This window comes from Mobula hypostoma, chromosome 2 (assembly GCF_963921235.1).
Source record: "Mobula hypostoma chromosome 2, sMobHyp1.1, whole genome shotgun sequence".
Classification (NCBI taxonomy): Eukaryota; Metazoa; Chordata; class Chondrichthyes; order Myliobatiformes; family Myliobatidae; genus Mobula; species Mobula hypostoma.
The window spans coordinates 3,843,736-3,862,142 of NC_086098.1; the positions used below are offsets into that span (position 1 = coordinate 3,843,736).

General features: G+C 42.9%; 1 protein-coding gene across 1 annotated transcript in view; it reads left to right on the plus strand.

Annotated features, from left to right (window-relative positions):
- mms22l (MMS22-like, DNA repair protein) overlaps positions 1–18,407 on the plus strand; it is a 297,601-nt gene that overhangs the window by 83,617 nt on the left and 195,577 nt on the right. Inside the window, exons 12-14 of the mRNA XM_063033047.1 lie at positions 5,990–6,109; positions 7,842–8,068; positions 11,204–11,713. Coding sequence (XP_062889117.1) covers positions 5,990–6,109; positions 7,842–8,068; positions 11,204–11,713 — 857 coding nt within the window. The remainder of the gene's footprint in view (positions 1–5,989; positions 6,110–7,841; positions 8,069–11,203; positions 11,714–18,407) is intronic.

Here is an 18,407-nt window from a genome sequence, read left to right on the forward strand (position 1 = left end):
TTTTGTTTTTCACACCATTCTCTGTAAACTCCAGAGAGTGTTGTGCATGAAAATTCCGGGGGGCCAGCAGTTTCTCAGATACTAAAACCATGCCATAAGACCATAAGACATAGGAGCAGAATTAGGCCAATCAGCCCTTCGAGTCTGCTCCACCATTCCATCATGGCTGATCCCGGATCCCACTCAACCCCTTACACCCCATACTGAAGCCATATCCTTTGATGCTTGACCAATCAGGAAACAATCAACTTCCACCTTAAATATATGCATGGACTGGGCCTCCACCTTGGTCTGTGGCAGAGCATTCCACAGATTTACTATTCTCGGGCTAAAAAAGATTCTCACCTCCATGCCCTAACAATCATTCCATGGTCAAAGTCAATTAGATCACATATAAGATCATAAGATATAGGAGTAAAATTAGGCTATTTGGCCCATCTAGTCTTCTCTGCCATTTCATCATGGCTGATCCACTTTTCCTCTCAGGCCCAATCTCCTGCCTTCATGCCCTGACCAGTCAAACCTCTCCAGCATCGTTTTCCAGTGGTCCAATATCTACTCTTGCCTCTCTTTTACTCTTTATGTATCTGATGAAACTTTTGGTACCATCTTTAATATTTCATTTCTAACCCATTCGGAATAACTGAATCTCTTGGCCATGTCTGGATGCTTTTATGCATTGAGTTTCTGCCACATGATTGGCTGATTAGATATTTGCATTAATGAGTAGGTGTACCTAATAAAGGGGCCTCTGAGTGTACATTTAGTGATGTAGAAGAGAAAAGGTAGAGGGAATATTGGAATTCCCCTGATAAAATGAAATTCGACCATGTGGACAGTGGGGAAGAAAGTTGTGATTTCAGGAAGTTATTATGGTCTATTATGATGACCATTCACTTTCAAACATTGTATTTCATTTGCCACTTCTTTACCCATTCCCTTAAACTATCTAGGTCTCTCTGCTGGCTCTCTATTTCCTCAACACTACCTGCTCCTCCATCTATCTTTGTATCATGGGCAATTTTATCCACAAATCCATTAATACCGTAGTCCAAACCATTGACATACATTGTAAAAAGCCGCGGTCCTAACACCGACGCCTGTGGAACACCACTAGTAACCGGCAGCCAGCCAGAATCGGATCCCTTTATTCCCACTCTCTGTTTTCTGCCGACCAGCCAATGCTCCACCCACGCTAGTAACTCCCCTGTAATTCCATGGGCTGTTACCTTGCTAAGCAGCCTCATGTGCGGCACCTTGTCAAAGACCTTCTGAAAATCCAAGTACACCACATCTACTGCATCTCCTTTGTCTACCCTGCTTGTAATTTCCTCAAAGAATTGTAGTAGGTTTGTCAAGCAGGATTTTCTTTTCAGGAAACCATGCTGGCTTTGGCCTATCTTATCATGTGCCTGCAGGTACTCCATAATCTTATCCCTAACAATCGATTCCAACAACTTCCATCCACCGATGTCAGGCTAACAGGTCTATAGTTTCCTTTCTCTTGCCTCCCACCCTTCTTAAATAGCAGAGTAACATTTGCAATTTTCCAGTATCTCAGAAAGGGTGTGCTGAAACTGGGAAGGGTTTAAAGGAAGTTCATGAAAATGACTCTAGAATTGAAATGTTTGTCATATGAAGAGCATTTGATGGCTCTGGGTCTGTATTCACTACAGTTCAGAAGAAGGAGGGACAACCTCATTGAAACCTATCAATTGGCTAAAGACCTTGGTAGAGTGGATGTTTCTTATGGTGGGAGAGTCTTACACCGGAGGATACAGCCTCAGAATAGAGGGGTGTCCTTTTAGAATGGAGATGAGGATTTTCTTTTGCCAGAGTGTGGTGAATCAGTAGAATTCTTTACCACATGCAGCTGTGGAGGCCAAGTCGTGATGTACTGTATATTTAAGGCAGAAGTTGATAGGTTCTTGATTAGTCAGGGCAGGAGGAGATACAGGGAGAAGGCAGAAGGTTGAGGCCAAGAGGAAAATTGGATCAGCCACGATGGGCAAAATCACCTAATTCTGTTCCTATATCATATGGTCTTATTGTCTAATTCATCCAGTGTGTGTTCAAAGGTTCAAATGTATATTTAATGTCAGAGAAATGTATACAATATACAGTGGTATGCAAAAGTTTGGGCACCCTGGTCAAAATTTCTGTTACTGTGAATAGCTAAGCGAGTAAAAGATGACCTGATTTCTAAAAGGCATAAAGTTAAAGATGACACATTTCTTTAGTATTTTAAGCAAGATTACTTTTTTATTTCCATCTTTTACAGTTTCAAAATAACAAAAAAGGAAAAGGGCCAAAAGCAAAAGTTTGGGCACCCTGCATGGTCAGTACTTAGTAACATCCCCTTTGGCAAGTATCACAGCTTGTAAATGCTTTCTGTAGCCAGCTAAGAGTCTTTCAATTCTTGTTTGGGGGATTTTCGCCCATTCTTCCTTGCAAAAGGCTTCTAGTTCTGTGAGATTCTTGGGCCGTCTTGCTTGCACTGCTCTTTTGAGGTCTATTCACAGATTCTCGGTGTCGGGGGACAGTGAGGGCCATGGCAAAACCTTCAGCTTGCGCCTCTTGAGTCATAGTCATAGTCATACTTTATTGATCCCGGGGGAAATTGGTTTTCGTTACAGTTGCACCATAAATAATAAATAGTAATAAAACCATAAATAGTTAATAGTAATATGTAAATTATGAAATAAGTCCAGGACAGACCTATTGGCTCAGGGTGTCTGATCCTCCAAGGGAGGAGTTGTAAGGTTTGATGGCCACAGGCAGGAATGACTTCCTATGACGCTCTGTGTTGCATCTCGGTGGAATGAGTCTCTGGTTGAATGTACTCCTGTGCCCACCCAGTACATTATGTAGTGGATGGGAGACATTGTCCAAGATGGCATGCAACTTGGACACTACCGTCAGAGTGTCCATTGTGGATTTTGAAGTGTGTTTAGGTTCATTATCCTGTTGTAGAAGCCATGCTTTTTTCATCTTCAGCTTTTTTACAGACGGTGTGATGTTTGCTTCCGGAATTTGCTGGTATTTAATTGAATTCATTCTTCCCTCTACCAGTGAAATGTTCCTTGTGCCACTGGCTACAACACAAGCTCAAAGCATGATGGATTCACCCCCGTGCTTAACAGTTGGTGAGGTGTTCTTTTCATGAAATTCTGCACCCTTTTTTCTCCAAACATACCTTTGCTCATTGCAGCCAAAAAGTTCTATTTTAACTTCATCAGTCCACAGGACTTATTTCCAAAATGCATCAGGCTTGTTTAGATATTCCTTTGCAAAGTTCTGACGCTGAATTCTGTGGTGAGGACGCAAGAAAGGTTTTCTTCTGATGACTCTTCCATGAAGGTGATATTTGTGCAGGTGTCACTGCACAGTAGAACAGTGCACCACCACTCCAGAGTCTGCTAAGTCTTCCTGAAGGTCTTTTGCAGTCAAACAGGGGTTTTGATGTGCCTTTCTAGCAATCCCACAAGCAGTTCTCTCGGAAAGTTTTCTTGGTCTTCCAGACCTCAACTTGACCTCCACCGTTCCTGTTAACTGCCATTTCTTAATTACATTACGAACTGGGAAAACGGCTACCTGAAAACACTTTGCTATCTTCTTACAGCCTCATCCTGCCTTGTGGGCATCACATATTTTAATTTTCAGAAAAGAGGAGCCCATGGCTGCTGACTGTTGGGACAAGGTTTGAGGAGTCAGGGTATTTATAAAGCTTTGAAATTTGCATCACCTGGCCTTTCCTAATGATGACTGTGAACAAGCCATAGCCCTAACAGGCTAATTAAGGTCTGAGACCTTGGTAAAAGTTATCTGAGAGCTCAAATCTCTTGGGGTGCCCAAACTTTTGCATGGTGCTCTTTTCCTTTTTTTCAGTCTAAAATAGTACAAAACAAAAATAATGCACTAAACTTGCTTAAAGTGTTGAAAAGAATGTTTCATCTTTAACTTTATGACTTTTGGAGATCAGTTCATCTTCTACTCACTTAACTATTCACAGTAACAGAAATTTTGACCGGGGTACCCAAACTTTTGCATGCCACTGTACATCCTGAAATGCTTTTCCTTCGCAACCATCTACGAAAACAGAGGAGTGCCCCAAAGAATGAACGACAGTTAAACGTTAGAACCCCAAAGTCCCCCCCCACCAGCTCCTGTCCCTTCCGCGCGTAAGCGGCAGCGAGCAACAATCCCCCTCCTCCCACTGGCAAAAATAAAGTGCACCCGCTACCAGCACTCAAGCGTGAGCAAAGCAATAGCAAAGAAACAGACTACAGTGGTGCAGTTACCCCAAAGACTACATTGTTTACCCGATAATTTGACATGCTTCAGGCTCTCTCTCTCTCCGAATAAGGGAGAAAGAGGTGACTCCATACCATTTTCCAACAAGTGGGAGAGACAACAAACAACTCGCTGGTTTACGATGTTAAAAGTCCGTTACGTTGCTTTTTTCGAGCTCTATGCCTGGAGATCACAAGGATCCCTGGTCTCCAGGCACACAGCAGATGTTCCGACTCCCCCAACGACACACGGATCTCCTGTGGCGACATCGACCCTTGATTCGTCCGACCCAGTTATTCGAGATCCGAGACTTTGGCATGCCAAATAGCGGCTGATTGTGGAACCTTGAGAGTGGGTCCCATTCCCGCAAACAACCATAGTCAGCATGTAACTCCAGGTCAGGGTCTTCATAAGAACCCTGAAAGGGAAAAATAGAGATATTAAAGATGGAAATAGGACTGTTTTCGAAGATGCAAGCAAAGAGTCGCTGTTGGGCGCCATAACTACTTAGCTCTGCCTCTCCGCTTTGTGCCATGTTCTTTTGATTGACTAAATGAACAAAATCAGCACAGGCACATAGTACAGTTAATGGACTGTCTTCATGCGGTGCTATCAATGAGTGCATCCACCAAATCTTCATCTTTACTGTCATATTCAAGATGATTGTCGGTAAGTTCAAATGCTTTGTAGTGCCTAACTGATTGAAGTTGTGAAATCTTTTCATTTTCACCCCGGGCTGTTTCTAGCATTCCGAAGCCTCAATGCTTGAAACCATGGTGAGCAAAACAGTTCTGAATTGTCTTACTGCTTATTTCTTGCCAAATATCAGTGACAAAGATCACTGCTTTTTGACCACAAGCACATGGGACTGGTGCAGTTTGAAAACTGTTCACTGTGAGCAGTGTAGTGACTAATGGCTGCACAAGTGCTCACGTTTGACACTAGTTTGAAGCTGTTCAGCAACAGCCTCCTGGCCCTATTATGTGGCATTATCTCGCAGATAACCAAAGGGAATCCCAGCTATTCTCTTGATTAATTTTTATTCTTTAAAAATTGTCCGAACTAAGCGGCTGCCCCGATTAATGGATGGCCCAATTAACCAGAATGCACTGTATCGATTTATCCACTTCTCCGTCCATCCATCCATTAATCCATCGTCTATCTATTTATTTAATAATTGATTAATAGATAGAGTGTGGAACAGTCCCTTCCAGCTGAATGAGCTACATGACCCAGCAACCCACCTATTTAACTCTATCCTTATCAGAGGTCAATTTACAATGACCAATTAACCTACTAACTGGTACGACTTTGGACTGAAAGGAAACCGGGGCACTCAGAGGAAACCCATGCGGTCATGGGGAGAATGTACAAACTCCTTACAGTTGACACCAGAATGTAACTTTGAACTCCAATGCCCTAAGCTGTAATAGTATCGTGCTAACCGCAACACTATCTCTAAATAAAATTTAAAAATAAGCACTTCCATTAAATAGTCCCTGTGCACCATGAAACAGATTACCTTCTGACAGTGGATGATGCATTGGGGAAGCCATTTTGAATAGTAAGAAAGTAATAGTGCTGCACTCAGTGATGTCCTCCAGTCATGCATCTGAGTGATGAACAAAAGCCTTGGTTATTCCATATGACGATTCTAACTATTGTTTCATCCAATATTTTGTATGGATCTCTTTAGAGTGGCATTTTGGAAGAACATTTACGGATGCACCTTCAATGTTGCCTGATACTTTGTGACCTGTGGTGTACCAATCTCAATACAGTTACTATATTGTGGGAATACTACAGTAAATTCCTGGTAAGTACAATGTTTGCACAATCAGAAGTTCTAAAAGCTCTAGGTTGGTTGATAAGAGTGATATAATCTCTTGGGACAAGTAGCATAGTGAAATAGAATGAAATAGAATAATATTTGTTTAACACCTGACTTCGGTGGTGGGAACATTGCGGGGAGAGGCCAGACTAACACTGTGGGTGAGAGTAGCCATTTAACAAACATAAATTAGAGCTACATGAAGTAATCAGAAGCCTGGTCACTTCATTATTTAAGGAAAGATACATCTGTTTTGGAGGGAGCATAAGTGTGGGTCATCTGCTTAGCTTCCAGATGAGGGACTTGTCTAATGTCAAAAGATTAATGAGGTTGGGCCTCTCATCTTGAGCCACAACTCTTTGGAGTCCAAAAGAATGGGAAGTGACCCATTAGACATAGCAGCAGATTAGATCACCTGTCCCATCGAGTCTGCAACACCATTTTATCCTGACTGATTTATTATGTCTCTCAACCCCTTTCTCCTGACTTCTTCCCATAACATTTGACACCCTTATCAATCACGAACTGATCAACTTTCACTTTAAATATACGCAATAGCCATCCGTGGCAATGATTTCCACATATTCATCGGCCTCTGGCTAAAGGAGTTCCCCTTCATCACTGTTCTAAATGAACGCCCGTCTATTTTGAGGCTGTCCCTTCTGGTTTATAAATGGCATGAATTTGAATGACAGAGCAGAAGTGATGGGCTGAATGGCCGAATTCTGGTCCTATGTCTTATTGTTTTATGGAATAATGTAATTCTAATAACTTTTTAAGGTACAGATTTAAGGAACTACAGTTTTCTGTTTTGAGTCGTTTGTCCTTTATTCACATGATTAAAAATCCCTAGAAAATTTTACATGCTCAGAAAAATTTCGATTGCAAGCTTTTTAAAAGATTAGTTTGCTAAGTTAAAAACACAAGAGGTTCTGCAGATGCTGGAAGTCTGGAGTAACACAGACAGAATGCTGGAGGAATTCAGCAGGTCAGGCAGCATCTATGATGAGGAATATTGAGCCAACACTTTGGGCCGAGATCCCTCATTTGCACTTGGACCTTCACCAGGGCCTGATAAAGGATAACGGCCTGAAAAGTCAGCTCTTTTTTACCTCTTCATAGATGCTGCCTGATCTGCTGAGTTCTTCCAGCATTTTATGTGTGTTGCTCTGGATTTCCAGCATCTGCAGAATCTCTTGAGCCTATTTTTAATCCAGTTTTGTTGAGTTTGATGTCCTGAATTGTCTGCTGGGTATAATTTGCCCAAGCTGGTTAATGAAATGACTACTAAGAGATGACTGCGCAAGAGATTCTGCAGAGGCTGGAAATTCAGAGCAACACACACAAAATGCTGGAGGAACTCAGCAGATCAGGTAGCATCTATGGAGTGGAATTAACAGTCGATGTTTTGGGCCTAGACCCTTCATCAATCCTGCTGATTATTCAGTCCAGAATTTTGTGTGTGTAAGTCTGGTAAGTGATTTTCCCTCGTTAGGAATAAAATTTAAATAAGGGAATGTCCAGAAGGAAAATGTACGTATTTGAAATACTGTAGATTGCAAGACCATGTTCAAAATAAATTTATTATCAAAGTACATATATGTCACCAAATCCTACCCTGAGATTGATTGATGTATTTCCTGTTACTTTTATGGATTATTTTGTGGATGCCTGGATTATTGCTGACTACAGGGCATATGTCTGTTTGTTGTTACAGAATAGCCCCTTCAATATTCCGTGGCTTGGCCTTCAAGGGCTGGCCAGTGTGACCAAATCGCCTTTCGCAATGCTCGAAATGACGAGGACCTGCTGCAGCGGTGACCAAAGCTCCAACTTGTACGAGTCACAGAATAGCTTTCAGCTTTTCCTCAGAATTTTAGCCCTGCAAATGACAAAAGGACAGGAAGCAAGTGGAACACACCCATGGAAACAGCTAAAAGGAAGGTAATCAAAAATAAGACCGTAAGATATAGGAGCTGAATTAGGCCATGTGGTCTATTGAGTCTGCTCTGCTATTTTATCAAGGCTGACTTATTATGCCTCTCAACCTCATTCTCCTGCCTTCTCCCTGTAATCTTTGACACCCTTACTAATCAAGAACCTATCAACCTCTGCTTTAAATACACCCAGTGACCTGGACTGCACAGCTGTCTGTCAATGAACTCCACATATTCACTACTCTCTGGCTAAGGAATTTCCTCCTCATCTCTGTTTTAAAGAGGCATCCTTCTATTCTGAGACTGTACCTTCTGGTCCTAGACTCTCCTTATATCGAAAGATTCTCTCCATATCCACACTATCTAGGCCTTTCAATATTGAATTGGTTTCAATGAGATTCTCCTTCATTCTTCTAAACTCCAGCAAATACAAGCACAGAGCCATGGTCATAAATTTCCTCTGGACCCTCTCCAATACCAGCACATCCCTTCTTAGATAGGGGGCCGAAAATTGCTCATAATAATCCAAGTGTGGTCTGACCAATGCCTTATAAAGTCTCAGCGATATATCCTTGGCACGGTAGCACAACACTTTACAGTACGGGAACCCAGGTTCAATTCTGTAAGGACTTTACGTTGTCGAAGTGACTGTGTGGGTTTCCTTTGGGGGCTTCAGTTTCCTCCCACAATTCTAAGATGCACTGGTTGGTAAGTTAACTGGTCATTGTAAATTGTCCTGTGATGTGGCTCGGGGTGCTGGGTGGCATGGCTCAAAGGCCTGTTCCACACTGCGTGTCAATAAATAAACACTCTAGTACCCTTGGAATAAATGGTGTAAATAAGTAAAAATATTCTCTTTCCCAATATTTAGTTATATGTTGTTAAACTAAACTCTCATTTATCTGAAGAAAAATTGTCTTTGAAGTGTCATAAACACGAGATTCTGTGGCTGTTGGAAATTCAGAGCAACACACACAAAATGCTGGAGGAACTCAGCAGGGCAGGCAGCATCTATCGAACTGAACAGTCAGTGTTTCTGGTGAGACCATTCACCAGGACTAGAAAGGAAGGAAGAGGGAAGACACCAGTATGAAAAGGTGGGCGGGCAGAAGGGAAGGAGAATAGCTAGAAGGTGATAGGTGAAGCCAGGTTCGCGGGAGCAGGGCGCGGAAGGTAGAGGGCTGGAGAAGAAGGAATCTGATGGGTGAGGAGAGTGGACCATGGGTGAAGGGGAAGGAGGAGGGACACCAGGGAGCGGTGATGGGCAGGTGAGGAAGTCAGAGTGGGGAATAAAAGAGGGAAGGGGGAGGGGAAAAGAGAAAAAAGAAGAGGAGAAAATACCAGAAGGAGAAATCAATGTTGATGCCATCAGGCTGGAGGCTACCTAGCTCTAACCGTGTGACCCAGGTCGTACTCTTCCCCCTCCCCCCAACATCGTATTCTTCCTTCTTCCCTCTTCCTTTCTAACCGTGTGACCCAGGTCGTACTCTTCCCCCTCCCCCCAACATCGTATTCTTCCTTCTTCCCTCTTCCTTTCTAACCGTGTGACCCAGGTCGTACTCTTCCCCCTCCCCCCAACATCGTATTCTTCCTTCTTCCCTCTTCCTTTCTAACCGTGTGACCCAGGTCGTACTCTTCCCCCTCCCCCCAACATCGTATTCTTCCTTCTTCCCTCTTCCTTTCTAACCGTGTGACCCAGGTCGTACTCTTCCCCCTCCCCCCAGCATCGTATTCTTCCTTCTTCCCTCTTCCTTTCCAGCCCTGATGAAGGGTCTCAGCCTGAAATGTTGACTATCTTTATTTCCATAGATCCTGCCTGAACTGCTGTTCTTCCAGTATTTTGTGTGTGTTCTCATTACTTTCTAGAACGTGGTATTCATTTCATTTTTTGAGTTTTCCTCAGTAAAATAAAATTAATTCACAGTTTTTTCTGCAGATTTTGGTTTAGTGAATATTTTAATGCTTTTCTAGTAAGTTTCTATCAGGTGCAAGAGGGTCCAGAGGAGTTTCACAAGAATTGAAAGTGTTAATGTGTGGGGAGTGTTTGATGGCTCTGGGCCTGTACTCACTGAAGTTTTCAAAGTATAAAGTAAATTTTATTATCAAAGTACATATGTGTCACCAAATAAAATCCTGAGATTCATTTCCTTGCAGGCATACTCAATAAATCCATAATAGAATAATAACCACAACAGAATCAAGGAAAGACCGCACCAACTTGGGCCACACCACACCAGTGTGCAAAAGACATCACGCTATGCAAGTAGAAAAATAAATAAATAATAATAATAAGTAATTAAGCAATAAATATTAAGAAGGTGAGATGAAATGTCCTTGAAAGTGAGTGCATAGGTTGTGGGAACATTTCAATGAAGGAATGAGTAAAGTTAAGTTTTCCCCTTTGGTTCAAGAGCCTGATGATTGAGGGGTAATAACTGTTCCTGAACCTGGTGATGCAGCAATCTATAGAATTTTGTTAAAGTGTTAGATATGGCGAATCTTCGCAAACTCCTAAGGAAGTAGAAGCGTTGCCGTACTATCTGCATAATTGCACTTGCGTACTGGGCCCAGGACAGGTTCTCTGAAATAATAACACTGAGGAGTTTAAAGTTGTTGATCCTCTCCACTTCTGATCCTCCGAAAAGGACTGGCTCACAGACGGTGTTGTCATCAACAAACTTGAAGATGACATTGGTGCTGTGTTTAGCCACACAGTTGAAGAATGAGAGAGGATCTCATTGAAACCTATTGAATATTGCAAAGCCTAAATAGAGAGTGGACATGGAGAGGATATTTCCAGTAATGGGAGAGACTAGGATGAGATGACACAGCCTCAGAATAGAAGGACATCTGTTTAGAACCAAGATTCAGAGGAATTCTTCAGAGAGAGTCCTGTGAATGTGTGGAATTCATTACCACAGATGGCTGTGGAGGCCAAATTATTGGGTATATTTAAAATGGAGGATGATGGTTCTTGATTAGTAAGAGCGTCAAAGGTTATGGGGAGAAGGCAGGAGAATGGGTTCGCGAAAGATAATAAATCAATCACGATTAAATGGTCTTGTAAGCTTATTACATTATAGTCAATTGAAATCTTTTTGAGTTTCTGCTGAATCAAGCCAACCAACTATTAATTTTACAGGATTTATTCCAAGTTTCATCAACGAAAAATGCAAGAACTCAAGGAGCTGGGCCTTCAGAACTTCCTTAGCCTTTTCCTAGTCCTCGCGGAAGTGGCCGGTCTGGAGGATGTTGTGAGCCGCGTGTCCGACCTTCTCGACCTTTTAAAGCCCAGTCTGCTCTCCACTGCCCAGCAATGCTTGATTTGGAAGGGTTACTTTGCATTTCTTTTGATGTACGAAGAGAAAAATGTCGACGTCAGCTTCCTTGCCACAAAGATGTCGGCCAATTTTGAGAATGTAGCCAAGGAATTCTACCTGAAGACCACGGACCACACCCGGAAAGCGACCCTTTGGCCATTGTTATTGACGTATATGGAATCAGTGCAGGAGGTATTTGAGACCAGTTCCTTTCTGCACCTTTCAGAGGAGAAGCTGTTGAACGGAGGGTTTGATCTGCTGTGCCGTGCCTGCAGGGAAGTCGAACTAAGTGCAGCACTTACATTTCTACAAATTGTTCTGGCTCGCTTGAGGTGAGTACCTGTTCACAAACAACACTCTTCCAGGCGCTGCTAAAGTTTAATCTCTACTTTTGTTATAGATTTGCAAAAACAAATGCCGATACTGTGTATCTCATTAGTGGTGGTATTGATCAGAAGCCTTTGGCCTGAAGGACTTTCTCTGATTGCTGGGTCCAAATAATTTGAAACTGTATGGTAAATAGCCAGTCGCCAAGGATGTGTTGATATTTGAAATCATTTCAGAGTTGGGATGCTTATAATCTAGCAGTGTGGAAGCAAAGAACAAGGCTTCCTTGGAGCTGTCAAAAAGATGTCTGGCATTGGAGCGGGTCCAGAGCAGGTTCACAACGATGATCTTGGGTATCAAAGGATTGACTTATGAAGATGCTTTGATGGCCTTGGGCCTGTACTCACTGGAGTTTAGAAGAATTGGGGGAGGGACTGCAATCTCATTGAAACCTATCAAATGTTGAAAGGCCTAGATAGAATGGATATGGAGAGGATGTTTCCTATAGTGGGGGAGTCTAGGACCAGAGAGCACAGCCTCAAGATACAAGGACGTCCTTTTAAAAAATAGATAAGGAAGAATTTATGGAATTCATTGCCACAGATGGCTGTGGAGGCCAAGTCATAGAGTATATTGAATATGGAGGTTGGTAGGTTCTTGAATAATAAGGGTGTCAAAGGTTACGGGGAGAAGTGAAGAGAATGAGGTTGTGTGTGAAAATAAATCAACCAGGATGGAGTGAGAGCAGACTCAATGGGCTGAATAGCCTCTTTCAGTGTCCTGTGGTGTTGATGTTGTGGATGTGTGCTTAGATGTTAAGTTTACAATCAGACATGATACTGAAGTTGTGAATGTTCTGGTACAACTGCCTACATTTTTCCGGGATGGAGTTGTGAGAGAAGGACTTGTTTAACTGCGGGCTGGGGAGAGGGTTCTAGATTATTCAGGGAATCACAGGTTACAGGGTAAAGACAGGAAAGTTAGGATAGAGAGGGCTAATAAATCAGCCGTGATAGAATGGCAGAGCTAACTCAATGGGCCGAATGGCTTAATTCTGCCCCTCCGTCTTATGGTCTTATTGTGCTGATGTTGTAGATGTGTGCTTAGATGTTAAGTTTAGAGTCAGATATGACACTGAAGTTGTGAATGTTTTGATATAGCTTCTTACATTTTCCTGAGTTGTGAGAGAGGGACTGGTTTATTTGGGCGGGGGGGGTAGTTCTTGATTAGTCAGGGCTTCAAAGGATATGGGGTTGAGAGGGTAATAAATCAGTCATGATGGAGCAGACTCAATTGGCCAAATGGCCTAATTCTGCTCCTGTGGTCCAAATTGGGGCCTTTTATTCCATTGCCAGCGATCTCCTCAAAGCCATTTCCTCCCCTGTATCTGGTCCACTTTGAAGCATGATATAAGTCCAGTCACAAGCAACTCTGTGGTGCTCAATTTCATTCAGAGCTTTCTCCCTAACAAAGCAGTCACGAAAACCTGCGTCAGACCTAACCTTTCACCAACAGCTAACAGTTGCACCGTTATAGTAGTGCAGTCACTCGAGTCGAGGTATGATGTTTTTTAAGGGGTTGTCTATTTGCGGGTCTTCAGGTGGCTGTAGAGGCTGGTCTGGGATCCACATAACCATGATGTAAGGGGGGATTCCCTTCACAATGAACGTCTGTACGTGACTTTGTTTAATGTGGGGAGGCAGATGCATAGGCATCAGATTGGGGTCAGGGTCCAGTGACATGGAATGCAAGATGACTGAGGACCCTCCCCTGCTGCAGCCTTCCTCCACCTTCACTCCCGTGGTGATGTGACATCACCTTCCACCAGCTCCACTGTTGACATCTCGGTTGGATCGCTTTTTGTCTGGAACCTCCCATCTGAACTTACCACAATGTGTGACCAAGGAGCTCTTAGTCATAGTCATAGTCATACTTAATTGATCCTGGGGGAAACTGGTTTTCGTTACAGTTGCACTGTCAATAATAGTAATAGAACCATAAATAGTTAAATAGTAATATGTAAATTATGCCAGGAAATAAGTCCAGGACCAGCCTATTGGCTCAGGGTGTCTGACCCTCCAAGGGAGGAGTTGTAAAGTTTGATGGCCACAGGCAGGAATGACTTCCTATGACGCTCTGTGCTGCATCTCGGTGGAATGAGTCTCTGGCTGAATGTACTCCTGTGCCCACCCAGTACATTATGTAGTGGATGGGAGACATTGACCAAGATGGCATGCAACTTGAACAGCATCCTCTTTTCAGACACCACCATCAGAGAGTCCAGTTCCATCCCCACAACATCACTGGCCTTGCGAATGAGATTGTTGATTCTCTTGGTGTCTGCTACCCTCAGCCTGCTGCCCCAGCACACAACAGCAAACATGATAGCACTGGCCACCACAGACTCGTAGAAGCTAAGCTCCAGACGACATCTCTCTCAGGATTTCAGGAATTCACAAGCATCTCCATTCGACAAGGTGATGATACTCCAAGTGTACTGTGTGGTTGTCCATCGTACAACGATGAGAACCATTCTCGTCATCTGAGATTTGTAGAGGCTGGATTGGTCAAAATTAGAACCGGGTTTAATATCGCCAGCCAATGTCGTGAGATTTGTTGCTTTTGTGGCAGCTGCACAATGCAATACATAATAATAGAGAAAGAAAACTGTGAATTATAGTAAATATACGTATATATATATTAAATAGTTAAACAAGTAGTACAAAAAAGAAATAAAGAAAAGTAGTGATGTAGTGTTCGTGGGTATGCAGTTGGCTGGAGAGGCCAATCCACGCTTGAAATGTTTTTTGGCAGATTGGACAAAAGATGACAGCCACATTGGGTTGGGGTTAGCTGGCTCAGGCTTTCCTGGCCAGCCTATGTCTCTCTGTGGCAATTGTTCTTTCTGTCTTTTGTTAGTGCACCCTTACAGAGGTAGGAGCACCACGTAACCCGATCCAGGGCGATATGTTCCATGTGTCTGGGTTGATGCCAAAGAATTTTAGTGAAGTTTTTAGGATGTTTTTAGAGCATTTCCTTTGACCTCCATGGGGACGCTTTCCTTTCAGTAATTTCTCTTAGGCAGCCGATGGTGCGGTATATGAGCTGTGTGTAACTGGTACTACATCAGGATGGTTTAGACACTGGGCAGTCCCACCTTGGTAAGTACCTCCGTGTCAGGGATTCTGTCTAGCCACTTAATATTGAACAGCTTTCTGAGGCAGACTGTGTAGAAATGGTTCAATTTCTTGGCATGCCAGTGGTATACTGTCCATGTTTTGCAAGTATAAAGCAGAGTACGAAGTATTTTTTTTTTATTTATTGAGCTACATCACGGAGAAGGCCTCTCCGGCCTTTTAAGCTATGCCACTCGGCAATGCTCAATTTAACCCTAGCCTAATTATTGGACAATTTGCAATGACCAATTAACTGGCCAAGTGGTACATCTTTGGACTGTGGTAGAAGACCAGAGCACCCAGAGGAAATCCACGCACACACAAGGAGGAACATACAAACTCTTTACAGACAGCGGTGGGTAAAAGTACTATGGCCCTATATACCTTCAGCTTTATCTGTAGATCTATGCTTCTTCCGTACCGTGTACTGTAAGTGTGAGATAATGACCATCTTGAAGAAGCAAAGCTCCATTCTCCTTAGCCAGACATTCACTGTTACTGAGGCTCTCCAATCAAAATCTCGGAGACCACCATTGACTAAGTATGCTAATGATCCAACGTCATTAATTCTGCTGCTAGAAGAACAGAGTGGTGGCTGACACGTGTTGAATCCTAATGCTTTTGCCATCCAAAGGTTCTTTGGAAGTCAAGAATGTGGCATTAAACTAGTTGCTCATGGCCATTTTAATATAGTTGCAAGAACAAAGAACAGACCGGGAAAGGAAAAGGAAACAGCGGCCGTGGTTGTCTCATATGTGAGTCATTCATCTGTTATGTACCCTGTTGTATGACGTGGGCAATCATGGTCTCATGATCATGGCTGCTCTTGCAAATTTTTCTACAGAAGTGGTTTGCCATTGCCTTCTTCTGGGCAGAGTCTTTACAAGACGGGTGACCCCAGCCATTGTCAATGCTCCTCAGAGATTGTCTGCCTGGCATCAGCGGTCACATAACCAGGACTTGTGATTTGCAGCAGCTGCTCATACGACCGGCCACCACCTCCCATGTGACCCTGATCGGGGGGCTAAGCAGGTTCTGTGCATACCCAAAGATGGCCTGCTGGCTAGCAGAGGGAAGGAGCACCTTACACCTCCTTTGGTAGAGACGTATCTCGGCCTCACCATCTGACATATCAGACGAGAGATAAAATTCCACTGACAACAATTAACCTTTAAAATAGCCATTTGTGTTGTGTTGCCTGCTACTGAAGACTAAGAAGCTTCTATAAAAATACAGAAACAACTGTACTGCAATTGCTGGAGAATTTACTGAACAATTTTTTTGATACTGATCAACAGAAAGATTCTTTCGTGTCAAAGTGAAAACAGATCTCTACAAATTGATCTAAATAATTTACAAATATAAAACACAAAATCATTAATTCACCCCTTTTAATATGATCATGAAAGAAAGGGACTAGCCAGGGAGGCCTCCAAGAGACCTGTGACAACTCTGGAGGAGTTACAAGCTTCAGTGGCTGAGATGGGAGAGAATGCACACACAACAACTGTTGCCCGGGTGCTTCACCAGTCGCAGCTTTATGGGAGAGTGGCAAAGAGAAAGCCACTGTTGGAAAAACTCACATGAAATCTTGGCTAGAGTTTGCCTGAAGGCATGTTGGAGATTTGGAAGTCAGCTGGAAGAAGGTTCCATGGTCCGATGAAACTAAAATTGAGCTTTTTTGGCCATCAGACCAAACATTATCTTTGGTACAAGCCAAACACTGCATATCATCAAAAACACATCATCCCTACCGTGAAGCATGGAGGCGGCTGCATCATGCTGTGGGGTTGCTTCAACTGCAGCAGGTCCTGGAAGGCTGGTGAAGGTAGAGAGTAAAATGAATGCAGCGAAATACAGGGAGATCCTGGAGGGAAAAATGATGCAGTCTGCAAGAGAACTGCGACTTGGGAGAAGAATTGTTTTCCAGCAATACAATGACCCCAAGCATAAAGCCAAACTGTTTCAGGCTGTATCTCTAAATAAGAAAGAAGGTTTTTTGAATAGCATTGTAACTTTTTATCTTCATTTGAGCCGGCAGATGAGGGTTTCCATTTTAACTTCTCGTTCAAGTGATGCCATCTTTAACAAACAATAATCTACATTATGTGCTGGAGTCCCGGAGTGGGGCTTGAACTTGTGACCTTCCAACTCCGATGAAAGCATAGCCACTTTTTTTTTTAACCCCAGTTTAATTGCTATGTCTGCACACGTAACGGAATCATTTTCTCAAGAATATATTTGCCAATGACGGCACAATGAGAAGTGGGGTTGCAATGAGACGTGAAGCTGTCAGCTAAGTATTCCATATAGAAAAGGTAACCAACAGCAATAGGATAATGGACAAATTAAATTCCGAAGTCAGCCCGAGTCTGAGGAGAACAAAATACACGTGGAATACACAGACCTTCATCATTGACCGTAATTGTGAAATGTAACATTTATTTATTGGTAAAACTAAATCTCTGAAATTCAACACCCAAAGCCAGAATCTTACAAAAAAAGCTTGTAATTGGTTTATTTATTTATTTATTTATTGAGAAACAGTGCAGAATAGGCCCTTCCGGCCCTTTGAGCCACACCGCCCAGCAACCCCCGATTTAATCCTGGCCTAATCATGGGACAATTTACAATGACCAATTAACCTACCAACCGGTATGTCTTTTGACTGTGGGAGGAAACGGACACAGCCACAGGGAGAACATACAAACAGTGGCAGAAAATGAGCTCAGGTCCCCTGTACTGTAAGTGTTGTGCTAACCACTATGCCACCCCTGATATAGTACAGGCAACAGTACGGCACAGGAGCAGGCCCTTCGGCTCACAATGTTGTAGTGAGTCCAATTAAATCAGTAAACAAATGGTCTTTTCTGCCAATTCAATATCCTCATCCTTCCATTTTCCTCACATTCATGCTGATCGAAGCATCTGTTAACAATCCGTAATGTATCTGCCTCTCAGAATCAGAATCAGAATCCTTTATTATTGCCAAGTATGTGAACACACACAGGGAATTTGATGTTGGTTTCCCTGAGCACTTGCTGTACAGAATCAAAAAGCAAACAAAACAATTGTGCAAATAATCGTGAACTATATACAATGAGGTATGCCTGTGTATGTACAGGTGGACTTGGTTTATAATAGACTAAAATTCAAGTGTTCATAAGATGGCATACGGAAAGAAACTGTTCTTGTACCTATTTGTCCTGGCATACAGTGATCTAAAGCGCCTACCAGAAGGAAGGAGTTGGAACAGATGATGTCCAGGGTGTGATGGGTCTACAATGATGCTGCTTGCTCGCTTCCTGACTGTAGATGCATATAAGTCCTGGATCAAGGGCAACTTCACACCAATAATCCTTTCCGCAGCCCTGACGGTTCTTTGGAGTCTATTCTTGTTTTGTTTGGTCGCTGATCCAAACCAGACAGTGATGGACGAACAGAAAACAGACTGGATTTTCCTGAATAGAATTGAATCAGCAGCTCCTGAGGCAGGTTATACTTCCTGAGTTGGCGTAGGAAA